Below are 27,256 nucleotides of genomic sequence, written 5' to 3' on the forward strand. Positions count from 1 at the left end.
CGTCAAGAGAGTGAAGCTTTGGCTCATGAATTTCAAATAGACCCCGGTGACGTCACTTTGCAGCCTTCCTACGCAAAAGAGCAGCAGTTCTGATTAGTCTATGCTGACGTCTTTATTTAAATATCCTATTGTGAAGCCTGTGGTTATACATATTATGGGAGGGATTCCCATAGCCACAGGGATCGCCATCGGAGACCCGAGACACACCGGACCGGAGTGGACAGATCTGACCCTCTGAGAGAGGAGTGGACGGGCAGACATAGGGTCACTATAACAAATCCACATTTCATATATATATCAGACACTTGATTAAAATGAGTCGAGGAAAGACGAGTATTGAGACGCTTATAGAAATGGACCCAACTGGCGGTAAGTGTCTTCAGCACGCGATGTTTAAACATATACACACACATTTATGGTCAGTTTCGTTCAAAAGTTAGCTAAAACATTTGTTTGTCATTTCTCTTATTCAAATTATGTTTTTCAACTTGTTTACTGTAGTACATTTAGCCTAACAATAATGTTTTAACAAACTTTAAACAAGGTATTTTATTTATATGTTTTACTAAATAATTTGTGCTCGTTAAAAGAAGTTTACAGTATGTGGACAAAAAAACTTTCCTAGCACTGTTTCTTCTTGTAAACAGCAAAAAATACAAAGATTGATATCTTGTAAGATGAAAAGTAGACGCTATTATCATTCATTAAGAAATCTGATCTTGAAACATTACTAAGAATATACAAAGCTGTTCTTGTGTTACTTTATGAAAATCTGTTTCAGAGTAAGGGCAGCTGATCATAGCTTTTTACAGAAACCAGTTTTATCTGCACACTTTCAGATGAACAATCTCTGCTGTTTATAACTGTGTGTAGCTGTAGTCTACGAATGTGACAGTGAGCTTTCAAACAAGCCATTTAAAATGAAGCTAACAATTATTATTATTATTTATTATTATTTTGCAAAGCAATAAAGATTCACTTAATTTTGATTGACATATTTTAGGACAGAGTTCCTCAATCCAGTTTTGATCAGCTAGTAAAGAGCTTTTTTTTTTCTTGACCGCTGCCACAAAACAAGTCATCTAGAGGCTATTCTAGGGACAGGGAGTGAAACTGGAAGTGAGAACGCTTGCAGACACAGCAAACTATGAACATGAAGCATGCAACAATTCGTGGTTAGACATTTATATCAAACGCAAACAAACAGAAACATAAAAACTTTCATTTCAAAATGGTATTTGCATTACTTACAAAGTTCGTTATGGGTCAAATGGCAGTGAAACAGTGCATGTTAACTAACGTGGAAAGCATAAATGTAGAAGAGATAATAAAGGCTTTCATCAGCTTATCAGGGCTCTTCAGTCATCAGTATTGAGAGTGGAAGAGAGCATATGTATATTACACAACTCATATTTAATGGTCAGCAGCAAATTATGTTTACTTTATCCTTACATGTATTTGTACATCTCTCAGTCGTCATTGTATTGCATTGCATTGTATGATTTGAAACAGAGCTTGGCTCATAAAACTAAGTTTTTAGATATTTTACTAAGACATATTGTGAGATATAGAGTGACAACTTTTGTTTAAATGCATTTTATGCATCTATTCTGCTATACTCTTATAAAGATCTCATCGCTTTTCATCACAAGCTATCAGTATTTCAATGATAAAATTTAGTTTTTGCCCATAAAAATATCAGCAAAGCACCAAAAACAAGGTTCATTGTCATACTGATTATATATATATATATGCACTTAACCTGGGGTTATCATCTCTCTAAACCCTGCTTTTACCCCAGGTTAAGTGCATATAACACACATAGACACACTAGTTATAACACACAGCAGCATAACAGACATAGATACAAACATTACATTTTCAGATAGTCGACCTTTATACAAGTAAAATCTTTAACTGAAGAGAAGGATTAAGTTATTTTTGCATTCACACGGTTCCTGTTCTCATCCATCTTCATTTGGGTTCAGGTCATGGTACATTTGGTTTCTGGAACATTTGCATTTAAATATTTGATTATTATTATTATTATGATCGTAAATTATTAAATAGTTTTATACTGTATCATGATAAATGTTTAATAAATCTGTTTAATAGATCTGGCTTCTTATGTGTTCATTTGATGATAACTATTATTTGGTTTAGTGTGAGGAGCAGCTAAACAAGGTTTTATTGTATCAGAGTCAGCATGTCAGTTCAGACAGTCTAGACCTTCAGCCAAATTTATCCCCAAAAGTGAGACGAATTGATAGTTGTTGGAACCGTTCATATGGTTTTATCAGAAGGAATTTACATTGATTTTTACAACAGCAAATTTTTTTTGAAGAAACAACCTGAAAATTGATTTTATTTTTCAAATGAATATTTATTAATACTCCTTATTTTGTAATGTTTGTGTTCCAGAAGAAAACAGTGGCTTCCATGCCAGTCTGGATAAGGAGACTCTTCAGCCTGAAGATGAAGAGGTAAAAACTCTTACACCAGTTCAAGTCCTCCTCAGTTTCTGAGCTGAATAATTTGATGAAAAGACCAAGATGAATCCCATGTCTTTCCAGACTGTGTTATGCTGGTTAGTGGTGGTTTCGTGGTGGTTTGACTAGTGGTTGCTGTTTACCTCTAAATAATCTAGTCAACCAGCATGGTCTTCATGGCCAACACTTGAATCAGCAGGGATATCTTAATGGTAGTGTTGTCCAAAGACCCGGTACTTCGAAACCAAGTCGGTACTAAAAAATGAAAGTGTTATGGTAATATGGTGATATGGCAACATCAAAAGAGGAAACACCAAACTAATAAAACACTTTAAAGACAGACACCCAGATCAAATGAAAGAGTACGTTTCATTGAGTGTCCCATACACTGATGTATTTGTGGTGATCTGCAACAATATCAAAACTGACCGCCACAAATATATTTTCCGAAAGGTTTTGACTTCCTTGTATAGACATGAGCACTGTGTGTGTCAAAGTCGAAACCCAGTGCGGATGTTTTTATATCACTGTATGTCTGAAGGAAACCGGCTGTCTTCAGAAAATGATGGAAGTCATTTTTATTTCATCTGTCCTGTTATGCCTGAGCAGCGTTTGTGAGCTCTGGCTCAGTGCTTATTTGATTACAGCCATACCGAGAAACCTCTCTCACCCACTCTACGAGTGCCTCCTTTGCATATATGCCTACACAAATAGAGTGAAAGGGATTTTTTTAATAAGCATGTTTTTGTGTTTTGCTTTGTTTTACCAAAACTGGTACAGAGAACCGTGGGTTTTCACTTGTATTGATACCGAATACTGAAATATGTGGCAACACTTGCTGGTTAAGAAGCCTGCTGGGAAGACCAGCATCCTAAACACAAGATGAACAGCAAAGCTGGTGTTTTAGCAGGGAAATACCTCATGCTCTGTGGCTCAACCATCTCATTAAGAGGTGAACAAATCCCATAGACTTACTTTATGTTAATAAAACATGGCAGCTCTCTTTTAAGACAGAATTTGAGAAGGGATGGATGTTTGCTTCAAGTGACAGACCAGGTAAGGGATATCATATTATCTTGCTGTATGTGTGTCGTTTTCTTTACGCTTTCTGACTAAAAGACACCAAAAAAGCCATTTTAAAGTGGTTAAGCAAATAATAATCAGCAGGGATCCCAATCCAATACAATTAGTGTGCCTCCTCTATTTTAAAACCCATGAGTAACACGCTAGCATCGTTTATAATCTAATCATTTTTGCAGTTGTTGTACATCCCGATCAACAGAAATCAGAAGCAGGTGTCATATAGCAGGTTATGAGTTTACAAGTTAGTTGTGCATTATTTAATCATCATATAGCATTGTTGAAACGAATAGATAATTAGACATGCTGTGATTCAATAGAGTGGTTTTTAAAGAAAATCATTTATAAATGTCCCGTGAACAAAGTGTGCGTTATCAAAGGACAATGCGTTAATAAAGAGCTGTTTGTTGCATGCACAAGACACACAGTGCCTGGAAACTCATCAATATCCACATATACTTTATCAGCTCATATTGATGCTCAATGATCAGGTTATGTTTGTCAAGACATGTTTGCTCTACCATTCAAATCTGCTCACCATTCCCCATACATGCCCATTAGTTTGCATATGAAAAATAAGGTGTACGTGTTCCCAAAGAGCTTCCCCTGTCACTGCAGTTTTGATAATCTGGTTTACAGTTTTATAGTTGCAGTTTGATAAATGTTGCTTTCAGATCTTACTTTTGATGGCTTAGTTCATCCAAATATGAGCATTAACTTGCTCATCCACATGTTGTAAAACTTCATCGAATCATATGAAGCGGCACACAATGTTCATGCTGCTGTTTTGCATAACGTGAAAATGCATTGGGATTGTGGTTCTTACACGGAAAAAATGGCAACATAAAGTATCTCAAGGTCCACATGACTTCAAGATGTGTCTCCTCTTCCATTGCTCACTAATCTTCATTCATACGTTCACCTATTCAGACTCGGCACATCATGATACCTAACACTCTGGTCTCATATGTCTCATAACTGATCATAACGTGTTGACTTTAAATCTATGCATGCATGAAGGAGATTTTAGAGTTGTGGCAGAGAAGAGGATTTTCATAGTAACATGAATAATTATTTATATTTTGACCAGTTTATCAAAAAGCTGTCTTAAGGCTTCAGAAGACTTGAATATGAGTCAAGCTTACTAAGTTTTTATGATACTTCTATGGTTCTTTTTTGCTATTTTTGGACTCAACCAACCATCATTCACTGTTCTTCATTCACTTTCATTGTATGGAAATGAGCAGAGTGAACATTCTTCAGAATTTCTGCATTTGTGTTCCATGGAGAAAATAAAAGCATAGCGGTTTTGAATTTATATTTATGTGTGCGTAAATATTTATTGAATTTAAATTTTGGGGTGAACTACTCTGCTGATCTTTCCCCCTTCTCAAATTCCTCTCAGTCTCCTCCGATGAAAGACGTTGAGTTGAGACTGAACATTTCCTGTTATCTGTCCACCATCCTTCTCAACCCTCTCCTTGGCCTTTAATGATTTTATGGTTTTAAATTTCAATTTAATTACATCAAAACACAGTGAATCTTGATAAGCGCACTCAGTGACTCTCGCCTTTTTTCTTCTCTCTGTCTCTGTTCTCTGTCTCTTCCTGTTGGTTCAGTATGTTGAGTCTTGTGTCTGTTTGCTCGAGTCATTCTTTAGTGATTGTCTGTGAGCAGTGTGAGAGAGAACACACTGAACCACAGCAGCACCTCACCAGCTTTAGAAGTGTGAGAAGGGAGTATTAGTTTAAAATGTGTCTTAAAGGGGCCATATCATGAAAAAAAAAACACATTTTTAATTGTTTGCATGGATAGGCACTGAAGCCTCTTGAATATTTTGCAATGATTAACATTAAGAGACCCACTGATGTATCTTACAATAATCGGTATTGGCCGATAAAAGCAATTTTTTAACATTACAGATTAGTAGACACATGAGAAACAGTCTCTAAATAACTACTGTCGCAGGGTGGAAGGAACACGCAAGGGCAAAACTCAAATGAAAACCCCGGAGAGTGGGTGATGACGGTGGTTTGGCGTGCCGAGGTGCTCGTGAGTTACCAGGGCAATGCTGATGTGGACTTGGGATGCCCACTTGATGGCCAGAGCTTCATTCTCGATGGTGGCATAGCCAGGGTCAACTTGCTGCTGATGTATAGGAAGCGATGCTCCTCACCCTCCTGAACTTGAGACAGGACGGCCCCCAGTCCTGCATCGGAAGCATCCGTGTGCAGCAGGAAGGGGCAGCTGAAGTCCGGGGCTCGCAGGACTGGCTCAGAGGTGAGCGCCATCTTCACCTTTATAAATGCCTCCTCCGCTCCAGGTGTCCAGCACACCTTTTCCAGCTGCCCCTTCCTGGTCAGGTCTGTCGGGGGGAAGCTTATGAGGAGAAGTTAGGGATAAAACAGCAGTACCCTGCCAACCCCAAAAAGGTCGTACCTGGGACTTTGTGCTGGGGTTCGGTGCAGATCGCACTGCCTCGACTTTCTTCTCTTGTGGTCAGATGAGGCCCCTTCCGACTTGGAAGCCCAGGTACTTCGCCTCGGTCAGGCCCAAGTGACATTTCTGGGGGTTGGCAGTGAGCCCAGCCCTACGCAGCTCCATCAGCACCCTCCGCAGACAGTCCAGGTGGTCTTGCCAGCACTTGGAATGGATGACCACGTCGTCCAGGTATGCCGGAGCATATGCCTGGTGGGGTCGCAGCACGATGTCCATCATACGCTGGAATGTGGCTGGGACCCATCTCACTCGTAAAGCCCTCTGCATCACAGGTGATCCCACCCACCCATCACACAGCTTCTTCAGTCTGCTGCCATCAGGGAGGAGACTGCAGAGTCTCCAGGCCAGGACCAGCAGACTGAAGGACAGCTTCATCAACCAGGCTGTCAGGAAGCTGAACTCACTCCCAAACTTGCCCCCCCATCCCTCTTTTGCCCCAGGCACCACTGAACTATGAGCCCCCCCGCCAGATCTCACATCCCAAGGTCCTTCCACCCCCCCCCCCACCTGCTTACTACCTCATTCAACATGGAACTGATGTCATTCCACTACCTCATCAGTCAGTTAAATAAAATAACTGCTCTTGAGCCCTTTGTCAATTTAATCAGACCAAACAAGCTTCTTTTTTGCACTAAAAGTCTTTTATCTGCACTGTTTGTTCACTTCACTGAGTTGCACTCTATCTGCCATGTGCCTTGCGCTGCTTTATTTAATTTAATTTTTAATTTTATTATATGTCTTTATTACATTCCCTTATTGTATAGTTTTATCTACAGTTTATATTTGGCGCTCCTCGTGAGTTACCAGGGCAATGCTGATGTGGACTCGGGATGCTCATCACACTACATTTGAGGGTTCAGTCCCTTGCTCAAGGGCATCTTATTAGTGGTACTGAGGGTAGAGAGAGTTCTGTGCATTCACTCCCTACACATACAATTCCTGCCGGCCTGAGACTCGAACTCGTAACCTTTGGGTTACAAGTCTAAACTCTAATAATTAGGCCATGACTTCCACCTAGTCCCCATAGTTATTGCCTGCTTTTTTTAACATATGTTCATATGCATTCATATGCGTATGCATCATCTCCAACTTGTAATTACAGGAAATGAAAGAGGGAGAGACCTGTAGTGAAAGAACAGCAACCATCTGCCAGGTCAAACAGATCCTGCTCACACTAGAGAGACAGAAGGATGTTAATTGCACTCTTGCACAGAAGAGTATTTATGTGTGTGCCAGTGAGATCTGTTTACAAAGGGATCGGGCTACATCACTTTTAAAGGGACAGTTCACTCAAACAATATATTTCAGCCATCATTCATTTACACCACGGCATTAAGAAAGTATAGTACTCATAGTGAAGAACATGATGCGAGTGAGTAAATGATGCCAGAAGTTGGATAAAAAGATATTGGAAACGTATGAAACAGATGTTAGATAGAGTGAATCAGATTCAGGCCTTATTATTTACATGCCACTGTGACTCTCTGATGCTGAGGTCAGGTGCTTTTGAAAATGTCACGATCTGCAAATGAATATTTCGCTTGACATGCAAATGACAGTAGAGATAGCATCGATGTGGAAAATTTTATTGCACAGCTCATTGTGTTCATAGATCAGCTTAATAGGTTTGTTTACCTAAATTTGACTGTTCTGTCCATTTTACTGACTTAATTGATCATGCCAATTTGATTAACATTTAGCATATCATAGCCTTGAATGTGGGCTCTTTAACCACAAAATAAAGCATTATATTGCTCAAATACCTTAGCAACCACATCGCAATCACCCTTGCAATAACATAACAAGGTGCTAATAAACACCCATAACTCCTTTGTAACCACACAAAAACTCAATGACAGTCACCTTTCAGTGCTTTAACTGGAACATACTGTAGCTTAAAACATGCTGAAAACAAACAAACAAACAAAGACATTACAGTTTCACTATTCAGCTCCCAAACACAAAGCAACACCCTGGCAACTACCTGCAGTCCCCAGCGATGTCATCAACCACATAACATCACCCAGAGCATCATAGTAAACACAAAACATTGACCTAAACACGCAAATGACCTTAGCAACCACATATCAACACCCTAACAACAACACTTGCATCCACAAAGAAGACAGACCATGTGTATCCATTAAGCACATTTCCTACACATTAGATTTGGAATACAGACCTAAAATTGGCGAACATTTAAAGAAGACAATCAGTGAATTATTGCTGAAGTCCAAAACATTTAAAAAAGGTGTAAAAAAGTAGGGCTGCTCTAGAGAGCGTGTGTGTGTGTGTGTGTGTGTATGTGTCCGGTTAGCTGGTCTGGTATGAAGGGAGGTGGTCTCTGTCTCTGGAGACTCCCACAATCTTGAATTATGCAGCTCTTGATAGACACACTGGAGGTAGTCTTTCTTTTTTCACCATTTCTCTCTTTTCCTTCCATATCCCGTCTGCTGTTTGAGGAATAACAGAGGATGATCTCTGGTTAATTTAATATTTAGGGGTCCAGACATTACTATGGATGGTTAATGGTAACTAATGGATGTCGGTGTGTGTATTCCTTAGCTGTGTTCTTTAGTAAGAAAATGTGAGCCGTAGGCTTCTTGTATTCTTCTGGAGGTTTTGTTTGTAGGAATGGCCTGTAGTGTTTGCCAGTTAAACCTCAGAGAAATGTTGTTTGGCTTGGTCACATCCCTGGACGTGGCCGCGTGAGCATGTAGGGGTGTTTTTCGTCCTGGGTGTTCACCGCTGCATTTGTTTGTACTATGCATTGTATGTAAGTTATTTTTAGTTGCTAGAGATCAGCTGCAGACTGCTCAGAGGTGTTTTCCTGGCTCTGAGTTGTGTAGCTTTGGCCAGTGTTATTAAGGGTGAATGTGCCTCTCTCGGGGCTGATCTGAGCTCAGTGCTGTCTTGCACCTATAGACTGTAAACTGTGATTAAAATAGGGGTTAAGAAAGATGTTCAAGACACTTGCCTGGTGTTGAAGATGTGTTGTATTTGTTTGGATTGAGAGACTGTCCTGAACAGCAGGTGGAGCAGCAAACAAAGTGCTGTATAACTCATTACTCTGAGTCTGAACTGTAGAAGAGGAAGAGAGTTAAGGAGCTGCCATTTCATGCTTCTTCTACCTTATTATTAAGTATTACATTTAAGATTATATTTGCCATTCTTGCCACTAGTATAATGGAGACTAAACATGAAGCAACGTGGAAGAGAAAGAGTGGGATGGGATTGGAAAGACCCAACTTCTGGGATTTGAACTGGGGTTGCACACAACTGAGCTGAATGACGAGGTTTAGTGAAGGTGTTTGGCTGTAGTTTATGGACAGAACTGTCCCTAGATGTTTACAGAACATGATAAAACTTCAAATATAACATAAATATATACTGAAATAATAAATGTTTGTGTTTGGGTTATCGTTAAAAGTTCGGGTTTTGGGGTCATTATTTACTCATCCTCAAGTTGTTCTTTCTACTGTTGAACATGAAGGATATTTTCAAGAATGGGGGTAACCAAACGCTTTCTTGTTCCCATTGACTTTTTCATGATAACGGCGACCGTTTGTTACCCCATACAACTATATGAAAAAAGTTTTCACCTCCAGGCTCTTAATGCATCATTTTTCATTCTGGAGCATCAGGGACTGTTTAAAATAGATTCCCTCAGTTGTCTTTAATGAACAGATGGATCTCAAAATCATACTGTCTTTGTAGTAAAGGGTCCAAATACGTAAAAGATGCTGGAAAACCAAAGATTTGTGGGACTTGAAAAGGATTTTTCTGAAGGACAGCGGGCGGTTTAACTGTTCAGGACAAACCATGGACTTTTGAATAACTATCAAAAAATCTAAATAAATAATACCATAATAATAAACAATAATATCATAAAATAATATCATTCAGGTAACAACAAGAATCAAGCTTATGTAAACTTTTGAACAGGGTAATTTTTATAAATTCAACTATATTTTCTCTTGTGGACTGAATGTAAACGTCTTTCATGTGAAATATCTTGTTTAATTATCTGTATTTAGGATATTTAGGTAAAATAATTAATATTCTGCAGAGACTGTAAAGTATCATAAAAAGCTTGACCACAACTGTTTATATCCACAGTGGCATTTAGCCTAAATCCAGCCTACTCTTAGACTTTTTAACATTTTGGTATATGAAACTTGAAACTAAATATATTTTCTGTTTAAAAAATGGATTTAGTTGAGCTTCACAGATTCAAATATAGGGTTAGGGTTATATTTATATACATAATCATATTTGATAATTCTTGTTGTGAACAGGCTTTTAGTCTGTAATGAATGCATGAGCTCTGTTGAACATTAAAAGTCCTTAAGACACAAATGCATGATGATTTGAGTAAAGGTGCGGTCACATTAGAGAGATTTGACAGGTAAAAATATGTCCATGCATGAAGCACAGCTCATACAGAAGTCATGCAAAATTACAAGACCAACTTAAACCTAGTGCAAAATCTGCAAACCTTTCCACTCACGGTTCCCAGTTTGGTAACAATTCCATTGAAATGACTGGATTTCTACCATTTAACCGTTTATTAAATGAATAATCCTTCAATATATATAGACAATATTACAGTGTTTGAACAAGCACGCAGTCGTGTTTCATTAAGATGATGGCATTTTATACATTATCATTTTATATCATGAATAGATTAGCTTTATTGCTAAACAATAGCTTTATTATAAAACATCATGAAGCTTCAGTTCTTCACATAAAAGCTTGACTTAGTTCAAATAAATGTTTGTGTGCAGGTGGAGAAGCAGCAGAGCAAGGACTCGGTGAACTTCAGAGACGGCGTGCGGAGGATAGATTTCGTCCTGTCTTACATCGAAGACAAGGATGGAGAAAAAAAACAGGTGTGTATCTCATCCCCCCAGTCAGGTTTTATAGTTGATAACCATTTCTGTTTGACAGTTTTGTATTCATATGATAACTTTTGGCATCCTTCTGTGAGTTGTGAGATGATTTGGAAAAAAATATGATTTGCCTAAACAAATAACTAACTCATAGACTAAAAACCATACTACAACACAATTTTTCCTAACCTTAGAATCGGTAATTAGCATCGAGTCAGCTTATGTAAGAACTCGTTAGCAAATATAACTCACACTCATGCGAGTCCTCTTCAGAGATGGGCCGTGAACAAGGAGACACACAGATTCAATTGACATGATTAATAAACTGCCTTTCTCTTTCAACTCATTGTTTTTTACTCTTGACTGACACTGCTTCACACACACACACACACACACACACACACACACACACACACACACACACACAAAGCTGTCTCTGAAGACGAAGAAACCTGGAGGTGTGTGTTTCACATCTATTCACAGTCTCTCAGGTGCATGCATTTCAGTGACGTCAGGTTAAAAGTTGATTAAAAGTTGTGTTGTGATTCTTGTGCACAGCCAACTGGAAAACAAACAAACAAACAAACAAACAAACAAACAAACAAACAAACAAACAAACAAAACAAAAGCAAAGTTTAAGAAAACTGAGCACTGTACCCCAACCCCAGACTTGGCCTGTGCTGACAACCCTTGTGTGTGTGTGTGTGTGTGTGTGTGTGTGTGTGTGTGTATGTACTTCCACATTCATGTTACTCATAAAGTATGTGCTTTAGCAGCACTGAGCAGAACTCACACAAACTTCACAGTTCACACACCTGCAGCTTTACAGTCTGTCATGTCAGAAATATTTACCGGAAACCCTTCTTGTCCTACGTACTGCACCTGAAGCACAAACGGGCGATTGTCAGATGTGTTACTGAACTTTCATGCAGGATCGAAGGAAGGAGTTTGAGGCTAACTTACAGAAGATTGGACTTGAGCTGGAGACGGAGGACAAATCTGTGAGTGAAACTGTGACACCGAGTTATGTCATCATTCATGTTACACGTTTTTACCTGTTATTGTTCATTCATGATAATCTCTATTATAAGACACAGCATTAGTGAGAGTCATGCACCGGTGTTTGTCTTCCCAGGAGTCTGAAGATGGGAAGACGTACTTCCTGAAGATCCACGTCCCGTGGGAAGTGCTGGCAACATACGCAGACGTGCTGAAGATCAAAGTGCCTTTTAAAGCCAGTGATATTCCAGATAAAGAAGACGCACCCATGAGCTGGCTCTGTGCGCCCTGCCGTCTGCCCGAGCACGTGATGCAGCCGGAGCCAGACTACTTCACCGCCACCTTTGACAAGAGCAAACCCGACTTCTTCCTCATCCAGGACAAAGACACCTTCTTTCCTTCATCCACACGGAGCAGGATTGTAAGAAAACCAGCAGAAATGCCAAGAATACGTAAACTTCTTACAAGATAGTAACCTCCATTACAGCATGACCTTATTAAACTTTTACTGAGGAGCCTTGGTTTCTTTTCTTCTCCGTGTAGGTATATTACATCCTCTCCCGATGTCCGTACAGTAAAGATGACAAGGATAAGAAGGGCATCAAGAGGCTGCTGAACAACGGGACTTACACAGCTGCCTTCCCTCTGCATGACGTAAGGCTTTAACAGAGGAAGATGTGCATTCAGTGATATAAACCTAGATGTTTCTCTGTTCAGAAGGTGTGGTGCTATGAAAAACTATAAGGTTAATGTGTGTTTGTAGTGTAGGTACTGGACCAGGTCTCGTGATCCGAACTGTGAGAGCGAACGCTATGCCTTGTATAAATACTGGGGTTGTTTCAGCAGCTTTTACAAGGAGCAGCCGCTCAACCTCATACGGTGAGACCAGCAAACTTTTTTCAAAAACACACACAAAAAAAATTACCTTGAGCTTAGGTTTGGCAAAAAAAAAAAAAAAAACAAGTCTCATAAAAATACATACCTTTGGGTATGTTTCTGCAAGACCATTTTTACGTACCTCACTACACTATTCGAATCAGTTTCAAAGAGCAATGTCCACTGAGTGGCGCTTAAACACAGGTTTAACACGTGAACCCTGGCACATTTTGATTACGTTAATCTAGTTACATATTGCTGTGTGTTTATTATGTTGCTTCTGGTACGTATTGCGGCGGTTCAGAATTAAAATATCCGAGGACCGTCGCTAAAAGTTATGCCCTACTACAAACCCAATGTGATGTTAAAGCATCAGTTTTCAAATCTCCCAGCATATTAATATTGTTTTGAAGTCACAACATGATATTCTTCCAGTAATTTTACGTAAATTACGCTTTATTAATTGAAACTCTGTAAATTTGTGTGAAAAGGAATAAAAGGAGTTTTACTGCCTCTAGTGTTCATTCATTTTGGAAACTGCAGTGATACGTCCTTATTGGTACATATTTCAGATCTCGCTAAAATGTGCACCCAGGTACGTTTATGTCATGAGAAAAAACTACCTTTTACAATTCACGATTTTAAATTCTTTACACTTTTTTTTTTACACTTTTTTTTACAAACATATATTTTACATATATGTTTTTTGTTAAAAATTATGTAGGAAAAGTAATAGATTAATTTATGACAAGAGTGCACGCTCAAAAATCAACATTACAACAGGAGTTTTGACCTTTGTTTAAAAAAGGCTTCTTCGTTACCTTTTTCTCTATCACATTTTAGAAATCATCAGAAATTATATATCGACTGAAAACTTAAAATCTCAAAATTCATCCTTTAAAACCCATTTTAAAATCAGACATTGCATTACCATGTAAACAGTCCATCAATATCATGTTACAAAATGTTTTCAGACATGAATTATAACACTTTAAGTTTGGATCGTGCACTATAAAGTCTATGTTCAAAAATGTGAGTGACAGTTTTAAACTACTAACCATTAATAGGTTGATTGGACCAGTGGTGTGAACATTTACAGACAGTGATCATTAAAGCAGTTTTTGCAGTGATAATGGTGTGCAGAGTTCAAATATAGTTTGTTTGTTTGTTTTTTTTACACATTTTTCAATAAATGAGCTCCTGGAATTATATTTAATAATTTTCATTAATATGCACCAATATAACAATACAAATTATTATAAAATATCTAAAATATCTACATTAAAAGATGTAAAACGGCAATACACAGTTTTCGAGTGATGATGGAAAAATTAACTGAATCAGAGTTATGAATCGATTTATTGAAATGAAGTAAAGTTGCTAAGTTTATTAACACTATAAAGTCTTTCTTAACAAGTCTCATACTCGCAAGCCAAAGAATAATCACATCTTGTCTATTGACGTATAGTGAACTTAATAGCATACTGAAAGCACCGCAATATATTTATTATAACTTTTGTTACTTAAATAGGCTGTAATAGGTTTTTGTTGAAGAAATCAAGTCGAGGTTCCTTGATAAATAAATGATCACTAAATCTAGAGATCGTGAGATGTTGCTGACGCTTTGAGCGAGTGGATGGAGGTGTCCTTGATTCATGTGTTTCCTGTACCACAGGAAGTACTATGGAGAGAAGATCGCCATCTACTTCGCTTGGCTGGGTTTCTACACAGAGATGCTCCTCTATGCCGCAGTTGTTGGTCTGCTCTGTTTCATCTATGGTTTGGCCACCTTTGACGAAAACGTTTGGAGGTGAGGAGAAGACTAGAAAATAGAAAACAGAAGATGGTTTTGGTGCCCCTTGTGGCAGCGCTGAGAACGCAACGGTTGTAATATATTATGAATTGCTCGCTGACGTTTAGAAAACACAACGGCATGTGAAATACAGCTAGAGTTAAGTATAGTGATTTTGAGTCTGGGTTCACAGAAGCAATGTGTGTTGTCTTCTGCAGTAAAGAGGTCTGTAATGAGACCATCGGGGGTCAGATTATCATGTGTCCTCTCTGTGATAAGAAATGTGGCTACTGGAAGCTCATCACGACCTGTAGCTCCTCATGGGTGAGTCAGAAAATTACTGTCCGTGTACATCTCTATGTATTTACTTATGGAGTGTGTTTTGTGTACTTATTAATGTACCGTTATACCTGCGTCTGATTGCCTTGTAGCAATCGTATCTGTTCGACAACACAGCGACGGTGTTCTTTGCCATATTCATGGGGATATGGGGTGAGTACTGGTTCTCGAATTGTACTTGTTGCCTGCGTCTATATTCTTTACATCAAACTTTTACAAAAAATGTCAGTTGACCAGTCAATGGAAATAGGGATGAGCCATAATTTAAGAGAATGTGTTAATGTTGGGATGTAGTTTTAATTGTTATGATCATGGTGAAAATGAACGCACATTTTCACATTTTTCCTAAATATGGTAAATATTTAATATTCTCTTTTACTCCGACTCCCCTTAATGATAAAAGATGATGCTTGTTCTTGAACTTTTAATAAAAATGCTCATGTTGTCAGTCAGTAATTTTTAACAAACGTTGTATTTCGTATGTCATGACACCTGGTTGCAATAAAAACTCTTTTAAATTATGCATATTTAGTATGCTTTATAAAAAATAGTAATATGCAAATAATGCAAAAGAGGGGCATCAAGGAGTGTTTCAATAGAGAGCTGCAATAAAGACGTCTTTTTGTAGGCCAACTCAGAAGTCAGCATCACTTCCCTTGATAAAAACCATTAGCCTTTGAAACAGTGCAGAAAAAAAGAGCTTATTACTGATGTAGTTGTAGAGTAAACGTGTAAATATCTTGAGCTTGTGTCAAACACAGACCTCATTTCAGAGATTTAACCAAAAACCCATTCAAAAAACCCCCGACTTCAGGGCGCTGGAACCAGAGTTGCTCACATGCTAACTCTCCAAGAAACTAGCGCAGTACAGAGGGTTATAGTGTTGGTTTCCTCCGGTGTCAGTGACTCTGTTCCTGGAGTTCTGGAAGCGGCGTCAGGCTCGACTGGAGTACGAGTGGGATCTGGTGGACATGGAGGGAGAGCAGCAACAGATGCAGCTCAGACCCGAATACGAGTCCAAGTGCACCCACCGTCGACTCAACCACGTCACGCAAGTACGCATGCATATCTAATGACCCAGAGGTTTTTACCATTACAATATTCAAGCAAATAATATCAAGTTTTGATCATATAGCGCTAGCTAGGTTCTTCATCACTGGTCTTAGAAAGTCTTTACTTCATAGTTTAGTTAGAGTTGGAACTAATGCTGCCTTCACGGAAGGTAATGATTGTAGATAAAAACTATGTGCACCTCTGTTTATGAAGTTATTCATCCTGAAGAAAGTGGCTGGAAAGACGTCATTTCTGTGTTTATTAGCTGAACGTAGTGAGTGCCACGTACAGTTCATTAAATGCGAAAACAGTCAGGGGCCATTCACACAGAATTAGGGCTGCACGTTTAAGACAGAAATCATAATTGTCGATTATTCCCTTAAAAAGTTAATTGCGATTATTAATTACGAATATCACAATTTACATTAAATGATGTTTATACCATTGTGTGATGCAATGGCATGCCATATGTTTATATGAAAATAAACAAGCTGAAAACACTCTTCTGATAAGTAATCGGATTGGTTTCTTCTTTAAATTATATAAAAAAGTAAAAATATGAATTGCATTATAATGTTATACTAACACTAAAACAATGGAAAAACCCTTAAGATAACAAAAAAAAAACAAAACTTGCATGCAGAATAACATAAGTGGACTTTGGATGATTATGTAATTGTGGCATCCATCGCGATTTAGAAATGTGATTGAGATTGAGCAGTTTAGAGTTGTGCAGCCCTACACAGAATGCATTTTTCCATTCCAATGCACTTCCATTGTTTTTCTACATAAACACACACTGTATCAACCAATTATTAAAACTTTTGCACGCAGCACCCCTCATCAGTGTCCGTTCCAAAACTGTGGATCAACCAGAAGTCTCAGGTTTTCAGTTGCGGCGATTCGTTATGTGTGAACGGCCCTTAAAGGTGATGATAAACGGGGGAACATTTCGAAGTATCCAGATGCCCATTCTCAACGGGAACGCGCCCAAACATCATTGTTCAAAAAGTTGCATAATATATCATTACCTTAAGTGACAAATCTAAAGAACCTAGTGTTAATTTTCAAAAAAACATATTCAATCAGATTTCAATCCATGATATGAATATATTAGGTACTCCTATATATTAATATGACAGAAAATGGGCAGAATATGAAGTGGCAGAGACACTTTAGGTGTTGTTATTTTCACAAACAGAAGGTGAATAGGTAGTGAAGGTTCATTTATCCACCAGCCAACTGAGAAACTAGATAATGTGCGTGTTTGTTTGGCTGTGTTCGTATCGTGTAGGAGCTGGAGTGGTTTCTAGAGCAGAGCCCAGCTGATAAAGCAGGCAGGTTTATCCTGTGCTGGGCCACTGTTGTGTTGTGGGTAAGGCAGGCTCAGGACTAGCATACTGTAGATGAGTTTCTGTGTGTGAGAGTGTGTGTAGCATTAGCAGCCTGCTTGCAGTGTGACCGCAGCTTTGAAAGACTAGTCGTAGAATTCATCTAAACTGTAGAGATGGCAGATGACTCGTCAGAAACGAGAAGAGTCCTCGTACAGAGCCATGCAGACACTGACAGCACTAGGACAGTGCTAGTTTAGGGCTCCTGTCCCCGGTGTGTGCTGGGGCTTGCTCATGACCCCTGCTGTGCTTGCTTGCTGTGTAGGAGATGGAGCCTTATTTACCTCTAACAAGCAAGTGTGCTCGTTCAGTCCTGTCCGGCGCCACCGTCCTCTTCTGGGTGAGCATCAAACAGTCTGCTACTTTTAGCAAAATAATGATTACATTTTTCATTTTATTTTATACACATACATACACACACACACACACACACATATTACATTAAATCATAATTAGCTTATAATGTCTACAGTTTCAAAGTAGGTTCACTGACACACACACACACAGACACACACATATATTGCTAAACAGCATTGAAAAACTGGGATTCAAAATTTAATTAAATATTTAAACATAAGACATGTTATCACGTTGTGAACAAGACATATTTAAGAATCTGGACCTTTCCATTAAATTTGTTCAATGCTCTTTGAAACTTTGAAGCATTTTTTCGGCTTTTAACTTGATTTTGTTTAGCTTGAGTCATTAAAGCAAAAAAGGGAGACACCAAATACTAGAAATCTACCAAACACTTTTTTTATTTTGTTAATATATTTTAACACCACTGAATATGTTAGCTCTGTTCCAACGGCTAGTGAACTGACTACAGAAGACAGTTTAGGACATCATACATTAGCGTGTTATTTAATACCCAAATATATCTAGAAAATGATGTAGCTGTACACAGTTTACTTCATATTTGCACTTACTATGTACTTTCATTTCTATTAGTACAATTGAAATCAGATGTGAATCAAATCTCCTTTGTGTGAGGAGCCTTTATGTATCATGTTGGGTATTAAATTATATATTATATTATATTTATTGTCTGCCTTTGTGCAGTGGTCTTCCACCTGTAGTTTGGAACAGAGCTAATATACACTGTATTATTAAAATACTGTATAGCAGATAAGTTATTACATAATCTGCCTAAGACTTGATATTGAATGTTGATAAGTCTCAGGACTTTATGGACACAGGATCACACATCAGTAAGTAAGTTTGCTGCAGAACATTTTGCCTGAGGATGCATGTTTTTATCAGCATCATGTAGCGTTTCACTGTTTTGACGTGTCCTAGTAAGCACTGCAAGTTCATAGGTTTGTTTTTCTTGTTTAATAATATATTTGCATGCATAATTGAGTAGTATATTGAGTAGTTATACGAATTGCAGTGAGTTAGTTAGTGTGTGTGTGTGTGTGTGTGTGTGTGTGACGTGTACCTCTCTCACTCCCCAAACCCAGATCTCTCTGATTATCGCCTGTATAATCGCTGTGATTGTGTACCGTCTGTCGGTGTTTGCGGCGTTCGCCAGCATCATGAAGGACAGCCACACCGATAAGCTGGATTTGATTGGAAACCTCATCACGCCGCAGTTCGCCACATCCATCACGGCTTCCTGCATCAACTTCGTCATCATCATGATCCTGAACTTCCTGTACGAGTATGTAGCCATAAAGATCACTGATATGGGTGAGTCTTTAGCAAGTACATCGGACTCCCAGCCTCTTTTTCCAGCCTAAAACCTTTAAAAACATTCACAACATTTCAATAAATAGAACAACTAAAAAAAACTAATAATATTAATAAACTAAAAGATTATTATTATTGTTGTTGTTGTTTTATTTTAAAGCTATTCTTTTATTTTATTTATTGCATTTATTGACCTTGGCACTTTCTAATTTCTGATTTGTTCCAGTCAATTAATTCAGTTTTCTATATCTTGTAATAAACAAAAAAAAAAGAAAAGAAACGGTTGTATATTGGTCAATAAATAAAGCATTTTCATAATGTAAAGATTTATTCAGGTATACTTCTGTGCACAGAGGTTCCCAAAACCCATGTGGAGTACGAGAACAAGCTAACGGTGAAGATGTTCCTCTTCCAGTTTGTCAACTACTATTCCTCTTGCTTCTACGTCGCCTTTTTCAAGGGAAAATTCGTGGGGTACCCTGGAGACTATTCCTACATGTTCGGCAAGTGGAGAAATGAGGAGGTAGAGCTGGGATCACATGAACCTGATTAAAGTTTTACAGTTTTTCCCCATGCCATCATTGTACAGTTTAAACCATGGATCATTAGTAGGTCAGTTTGATTGTTTATTTCTGAACATCATAATTGTGTTTGCAGTGCGAGCCAGCCGGCTGTTTGATCGAGTTAACCACTCAGTTAGTGATCGTGATGGCGGGTAAACAGGTGTGGGGGAACGTACAGGAAGCTCTCATCCCGTAAGTCCATATGAAATGATGTAATCACACAAGATGTCATTCATAACTCTCATTATTTGTTTGCACAGGGTTCATACTAGCCTCTCTTCTGGTATTTGTTATAATACATAATCTACTTAAAGGGATACTCCACCCCAAAATGAAAATGTGGTCATTAATCGTTTACCCCAGTGGTTCCCAACCTTTTTCAACTCGCGGCCCACACAACCAAACACATATGTTTGCGCGGCCCACTTCAAAAAAATTAACTGACCCCGCTATTGTTGGGTTAATAACTTAGCACTCAGAAGCTAGATTTTAAACTATATTTATTGAATAAACTAGGGCTGTGCGATATGGAACAAAAAAAAAAAAACTATCATGATTTTTTTGATCAATTTTGCAATTGTGCTTTTACAGTCATAAATGCATTCAGGATTAATTTGAAACCTATTTCCAAAAGAAAACCAATCAGAGCTTTATCAAAAAGTTGTAACATCTTAACGACTTTTTTTTCTTTTTTGCCATGCATTGTTCATAGAGCTCATTAATTGTAGCGGTGCCTCAGGTGTTTGCAGTGTGTATACAGTTTGTGTATGCGGTCAGCAGTGAGAGCGCATAAATATAACGCGAAAGCACATTAAAATAATGCACGAGTGCGAATCTCTCTGTTCGCAGCAGATTTCCTTTGCTCTGTCACAAAACCAGTCGTGCTTGCTCAGATACACGCTGCTTTGCGAGGAGAGAGTGTGCACACTTAAAACGTGTCTCCTCTCACTTAAACTGCATCCTGTTCACTAACAAATTCACTCTATGCTCATGTGTTAGACATGAATTATTTTTGCACGTTTTTATTTCTAGCCTTTTACCGCAGTGAGAATGCTCTGATCCGTCAACATTGGCTCAGAAAAAAGGCGCATCACAGACAGTGTGTGAACCTGGAGTTAGGCATATGCGCACGCTCAAATCGTGATTTTAGGACGTTTTCTTTTAATCGCACAGCCCTAGAATGGACTGGAAATGAACAGAAAATAATTGGTGGCCCACCTGCAATACCACCGCGACCCACTAGGGGGCCGCGGACCACAGGTTGAAAACCACTGGTTTACCCCAATGTCGTGCAAAACCCGTAACAGCTTTGTTTGTCATTGGAAGAGAATTTAAGATTTTTAGGATGAAACCCACGAGGCCTGTGACAGTCCCTTAGACTGCCAAGTAAATTACACTGTCAAGGTCCGGGAAAGTATGAAAAGCATCAGAATAGTCCATCTGCCATCAGCGGTTCAACCGTAACGTTATGAAGCGGCGACAACTCTTTTTGTACACAAAGAAAACAAAAATAACAACTTTATTCAACAATTCCTTTGTCAACAGTCTCTTCTGTATCACATCACTCAAACTGCCTACGCTCTTCTGTGTCCTCCGCGCCACAAGGATGCGCTGTTTCTACGTGTATTTATGCTTTGATATGAAAGAAAACAGCACATCCTTGTAATTACTTGAACCGGTTGTTATTGCTTCAGTATTAGTTAATAAAGTTTACATATCAGTAGATTACTTGATTACCAAAGCAATTATTAGCTACAGCCCTAGAATAGATAATAACGATATTGTTTGATAAGCGAGATCTCTGATTTTAGTGCTTGAAAACCGAAGTTCTGAACGAACCCTGGTTGCATGTCCAGGGTATATTATTAATGTAGTGTCTATTTTGATTGATATAAAACGAGATGTAAACAATGTTTATTTATTGTCAGTGGATGTGTTTGATCTGTGTGTGTGTGTGTGTGTGTGTGTAGCTGGATGATTAACTGGTGGGTGAGCAGAAGTGCCAGGAGTAACCCGGAGAGTCTGTACAGCCGCTGGGAGCAGGACCATGACCTGCAGAGCTTCAGTCAGCTCGGCCTCTTCTACGAGTACCTGGAGATGGGTGAGCATTCGACAGCTACAATACAGCTCTGCTGAAAAATATTCAACCACATTACCATAGAATTATATGATTGGTACTAGTATATACAGTATACAAATGTCTCCAATATGCGCGCCACTGAGTGGCGTCTGTACTTCCCGGTCAGAGAGCACCTGTCCATCAAAATCTCACTATCCAATCAGAGTAGATCACTGTTAACCCCGCCCCCACAAGAAGTTTGTGTCGAAACACCAAACGAAAAACTGCGAAGCATAAGCGAAATCTGTGGCAATGCATTCAGAATCCACGATTAGCGAAAACTAATCTTATATGAACGAAGCATATATGAAGAGCCAGTTAAATGTGTGCGACTGAGTTAATTTTTTTCATTTTCATTGTGTTTCTTCTTTTGTAATGGCATATTTTTGATCGTTACTGAAAAAGTTACGTTCAGTTTTATAAAGTTACATTCATTTTTATTAAAGCAAATGTAATTCCATATACTTACCCTTTACATTGCTTAATTGAAGGACTTTTCTCAGCAAATATTGTGCTTTTTTTTGTTTTATCAATTGAAATCTTTTGGTTCATTTTTATTTGTCACCCTAATTGAGATCCTTGTTGAGTTTGTGCCCAATTAATACAGCTCAAATTTCAAAGTAATGATCTGCTGTTCGTTGAATGATTTGTTAATAGCCAGGCTTCGTACAGCAACAGTTCTATAAGAATAAACTTTCAGCTTGCAATATCTCAGCTGTACAGACAGATAGCGCTGTAGAGGAACATTTTATCTCATCTTTGTTTTGCAGTTGTCCAGTTTGGCTTCATCACTCTGTTTGTGGCCTCTTTCCCGCTGGCTCCTCTGCTGGCTCTGATGAATAATATCTTGGAAGTGCGAGTGGACGCCTGGAAATTCACCACTCAGTGCCGCCGGCCCGTGGCAGCCAAAGCACAGGGCATCGGCGCATGGGACGAGATCCTCAACATGATTGCCGTTTTCTCAGTGGTCACGAATGTGAGTCTGTATGAGAGTAAACTCAAAACTCATAATGAGTCGGGATCCACTTTGACTACATCAGAGTTGGTTGAATGATTCAAACTGAGTCATTTTGACTGATTCATTAGCAAGAGCCATCTAAAAGAATCATTGGTACACCTACATCTTGATTATATTATTTTCATACAGTCTGTTGTCAGCTTTCATTTGCTTATATAACTGGTAATAAAGCATACCGTGAACAGAAATATCAAAGTAGGTCATAAAACAGCATTAAATATCATTTATTTGTCCTTCAGGCTGTCATTGTCTCATTCACGTCTGAGATGATCCCTCGGTTGGTGTATAAGTACGCGTATTCGGACAGCACGATGGTAGGATACATCAACAACAGCCTTTCAGTCTTCAACATCTCCGAGATCCCAGTGGAAAGCCGTCCGGATGATGGCGAGAGCCCGGATTGGTTCTACAGCTCCAACATCACCACGTGCAGGTACTGTTGTGTGAGCCTGTGCTGTATCTCTTCAATGATAGATCTGTGCTAATGCTGAGAAGCGTGTAATAAACATGAATGATGTGTGGATGCTGCAGGTATCGTGACTACCGCTACCCTCCAGGACACGAGAAACAGTACACTTATACCATGCAGTTCTGGCACATTCTCGCTGCCAAATTAGCCTTTATCATCAGCGTGGAGGTACGAGCTCTTAAATTGTCTTCATTCCTGGGTTAAAAAATAACTACACCTTTGCATATTTTTAAAAAGAGTACTTATTAATGAAATAAAAAACTTCAAAGGAAAATACTTAATCGCAAACTGAATGTAATGATTCCAAACACTTATTTGCGTGTTAATTGCAATTAAATGAAAATTGATTATAGTTTAAATTTAAAAGAAATGCATTTAACTGAACTTGACCCTCTTAAGTATGACAGACGTCTTTAAATGTGACCATGGACAACAAAATAAATCATAAGTGTAATTTTTTAAAAATTGATATTTATACATAATCTGAAAGGTGAATGAGCTTTCCATTGATGTGTGCTTTATTAGGATCTGACAATATTTGGCCGAGATACAACTATTTGAAAATCTGGAATCTGAGGGTGCAGAAAAATCCTGAGAAAATCACCTTTGAATTTGCATATCACTCATCAAAAATTATGTTTTGGTATATTTACAGTAGGAAATTTACAAAATATCTTCATGGAACATGATGTTTACCTAATATCCTAACGATATTTGGCATAAAAAAAAATCTATAATTTTGACCCATACAGTGTATTTTTTGTCTGTTGCTAAAAATATACCCCAGAAACTTAAGACTGTTTTTTTTTTGCTCCAGGCTCACATCTGTATTTTCACTTATGGTTCAATATACTGACAAGCCTATATGATGAACCAAAACATACTTCAGTGTCATTTCTGTTGACTTTCAATGTCATATTTTAAAATATATTTATAATAACACATTTGTAATACTAGTTGTAATTTATAGTATGTTAACTTTAAATGTAATAATAATAATAATAATAAATGCAATAATCAAGTTCACATGTGCTTTATCAACATGACAAAATAAGTGTGCATGAAAGCATGATCAAAGATCAAAACAATGATTTAGAAATAAAACATTTAATTTAAATGAGTATTTAAAAAATGTGTTTTAAGAAACAGTCATAGTTAAGTACACTTAAATGGTCTTTAATTGTATTTTTATTATATTATCTGATTGATTAAAAAAATTACTTTGATGATTTAAAATGCTCTACACGTGAATATTTGCAATTCTGTCACATTGGTCTCATTAGGCACTTACCTGCTGCCAAATTAATTGCGATTTAGTCTAATTATAAAATAAAAGTAATAAAATATCAATTAAAAATGTAATTAAATATGCATTGCTTCATTCATTCTATGATTTGTCAGCTTATAATAATTTGATTGTTGAATGGCATGGCTAATACATTTATGTTACCAATATTGTATCCCGATACTCTTCTTCTCTCCAGCATGTGGTGTTTGTGGTGAAGCTCTTTGTGGCGTGGTTGATCCCAGATGTGCCGTCAGACATTGAAGCTCGTACGAAGCGCGAGCGTTACCTCATCCAAGAGTACCTGCACAACTACGAGCTGGAAAAACTCAAAAACCAGCTGAACCAGAACGGTCCTAACATCGAGCCGTGCACATCTCCCGCGGCAGACAGCAATTCAGTGAAGCTGGAGGTGTCCTCGGACTGTCTGACCTGACACAGGCCTCGACACTAGTGCCAGGAAGCCAGTTACACGGCTTTCACTCGGCCTGTGTCTCAAAACAGTCCTCTGTCTCATCATATGTTGGATAATCTTTGCACACCACGTCCATTGTTTGGGAAACTCCTCGACAAATCACTCCCATATTATGTCTCCCAGACCCCTCACTTTCAGTCATGTGACCTCTAAGAGATATAAAGTGTAATATCTTCTATGTGTATTTAGATATACATTTATATCCATGCAGAATGACACTTTTACTCTTCAGGAACAATTACTGTAGGTTTTCTCACGTTGTTCTCTGCTGATGTCTCTGTAAGACACTACAGACGTACAGAACAGACAGTTTATGATCTGTGTGAAAGTCTGGCTGTTGACATGTCCGTTAAAAACGTCAAGGTTAGATTTCAGCCCGAAACCAAACTGGGTCGAATATAAAAGGGGTCATTTCAGGATTTGTGTGATTCACTCTGAATGAAAGCTTAGATTAATGTGTCCTTCACACAGCGTCAACATACACAAACTTTATTGCTTAGAATGCCTTTAAGCTACCAAAGATTAAAATGCCTTAACGTCGCAGACATATTTTACATTATTAAAAAACACATAAATATTAAAACACTTATATTTTACTGTATATTAGGAATTACTGTACAAAGAATTTTATTATTATTATTATTATTATTATTATTATTATATACTGGCATTTATGTATTTTCTTTTATGATTAAAACTGTACAATATTTAAGACAAACTGCCGCTGACATTATTTTCCAGTATTGTGTCATAGCTTGATGCAGCTTTTTTTTTTTTTAAGCATCCTATAATACTAGATTATTTTTATTTGCTGGAAATAGTATGCAAAAAAAAAAAAGAAAAAAGAAAAAAAAAGGTTATATGCTAAAACTGAGTAGATAGATGTATAAACCTGCACATTATATTCTTGCTGTGATCAGTGACGGAGGCCTTTAATCTTCACTCACGCTATTTATAAAGCAGTTCTCACTCTTTCATAAGTTAATCTGCATTTTAAAGCTTTACATTGACGGACAGGGCACAAACTTCTCAAAGCCAAAGTTGCTCCGGTGATTTAAAAGGCTAAGCTAATGTCTTTTTAATGTGCCTTTATCTCAATGCAAAATCCATGCTGAGCATTTATTTGTGTTTCCTTTCCAATTCATTTACTGTGTTGTCCTGGTCTGAGTTAGTTTTGCACGAAGCACTTAATGAGGAGTGATTTATCTCAGTGTTATTGAGGCAAGATGTGTGACAAACAACCCTTGTATTTATAATATGACAATCTGATCATTTATTTGGCATGGGACTAAAAGCTTAAGAGACTTCAAATCAAGTAATTACCGAGGACCATGAACAGCTGGCAGTAAGACATGTCTATTTGCTAATGATGATCACATCTCAGCATGTGCCTTTTGCTGTGATTTGTGACTTGAATATTTAATTTGGAAATCATGATGGTTTTCTGTAAATGTTTTGTTTTCAGTCTCTGGTTCAAATATGAAGAGTTTAGTGACTGTTTTGTCAGTTGTAGAACAGCCATTTATCGGTAAAACATCACCTGATCTTTGTGACATTTCAGCTAGATGTTCTGGGTGATCGAATGATCAGCGATTATGCCTTAACCTTTATCTGTGTTTCTTTATGATCACTGTTTTGAAGTTGATTTATGCTTTGTTTTTATGCATGGTTATTTTGGATGTGGATATCAATCTGAAGTTTTTTTGGCTAATGTACCAGAAATGTGCTCCGTTTTTCATATTTTAGGCAAACTATTGTCTCCAGAATAAACTATTGAATCCACCAGAGACTGTTGTGGACGTTGCTTTGAAATGACAGACTAAAAATTGTGAAAAATCAAAAAGTTATGCTTTAGTTTATGGCAACCTTAAGGTGTAAAAATATATTAACCTAGATTAAGTAATATTTTAGCATCTGTATAAACATTTATCGTATAATTATTGTGGTCTTCAAGTAATTTTTTTACTTTGTGTGAATATTTGTGTCTGCAAAAACAAATGTTTTTATTTCTTAAAATTAAACAAAAATACAAAAAAATATCTAAAAGTATCTTATATTTTTTCAGTGTATACTATTTATATATCAAACATTTAATACCGTATACAGACGTTGTTCCTTGATATTGTTCCTCAGATTAATCAACACTATTTTACATAAGAAGCTGAAATATTTCACACAAAGACATATTTGCTCAATTGCAATGTTTATGTGCTGACCTGTCTTTG

At 37.8% G+C, this 27,256-nt stretch overlaps 1 protein-coding gene across 1 annotated transcript; it reads left to right on the forward strand.

The window, feature by feature from the left end:
- Positions 1–196: 196 nt before the first annotated feature.
- LOC113067196 (anoctamin-5-like) lies at positions 197–25,633 on the forward strand. The gene is made up of 20 exons (XM_026239501.1): positions 197–369; positions 2,422–2,483; positions 10,856–10,960; positions 11,893–11,961; positions 12,096–12,380; positions 12,503–12,613; positions 12,723–12,838; positions 14,511–14,645; positions 14,846–14,951; positions 15,059–15,119; positions 15,870–16,021; positions 17,676–17,750; positions 18,874–19,102; positions 19,456–19,625; positions 19,760–19,857; positions 21,636–21,766; positions 22,555–22,760; positions 23,042–23,235; positions 23,334–23,439; positions 24,756–25,633. Exons 1-20 carry the CDS (start codon positions 315–317, stop codon positions 24,990–24,992), a joined length of 2,703 nt encoding a protein of 900 aa, XP_026095286.1. The 5' UTR covers positions 197–314; the 3' UTR covers positions 24,993–25,633.
- The last annotated feature ends 1,623 nt before the right edge of the window (positions 25,634–27,256 follow it).

Source organism: Carassius auratus, chromosome 50 (genome assembly GCF_003368295.1).
Source record: "Carassius auratus strain Wakin chromosome 50, ASM336829v1, whole genome shotgun sequence".
Classification (NCBI taxonomy): domain Eukaryota; kingdom Metazoa; phylum Chordata; class Actinopteri; order Cypriniformes; family Cyprinidae; genus Carassius; species Carassius auratus.

Coding starts and splice junctions, on each gene's coding strand:
- LOC113067196 (XM_026239501.1), top strand. CDS start 315: ATGAGTCGAGGAAAGACGAGTATTGAGACGCTTATAGAAATGGACCCA. Junction 15,120..15,869: donor CATATTCATGGGGATATGGG/GTGAGTACTGGT, acceptor CTCCGGTGTCAG/TGACTCTGTTCCTGGAGTTC. Junction 23,236..23,333: donor TCCAACATCACCACGTGCAG/GTACTGTTGTGT, acceptor TGGATGCTGCAG/GTATCGTGACTACCGCTACC.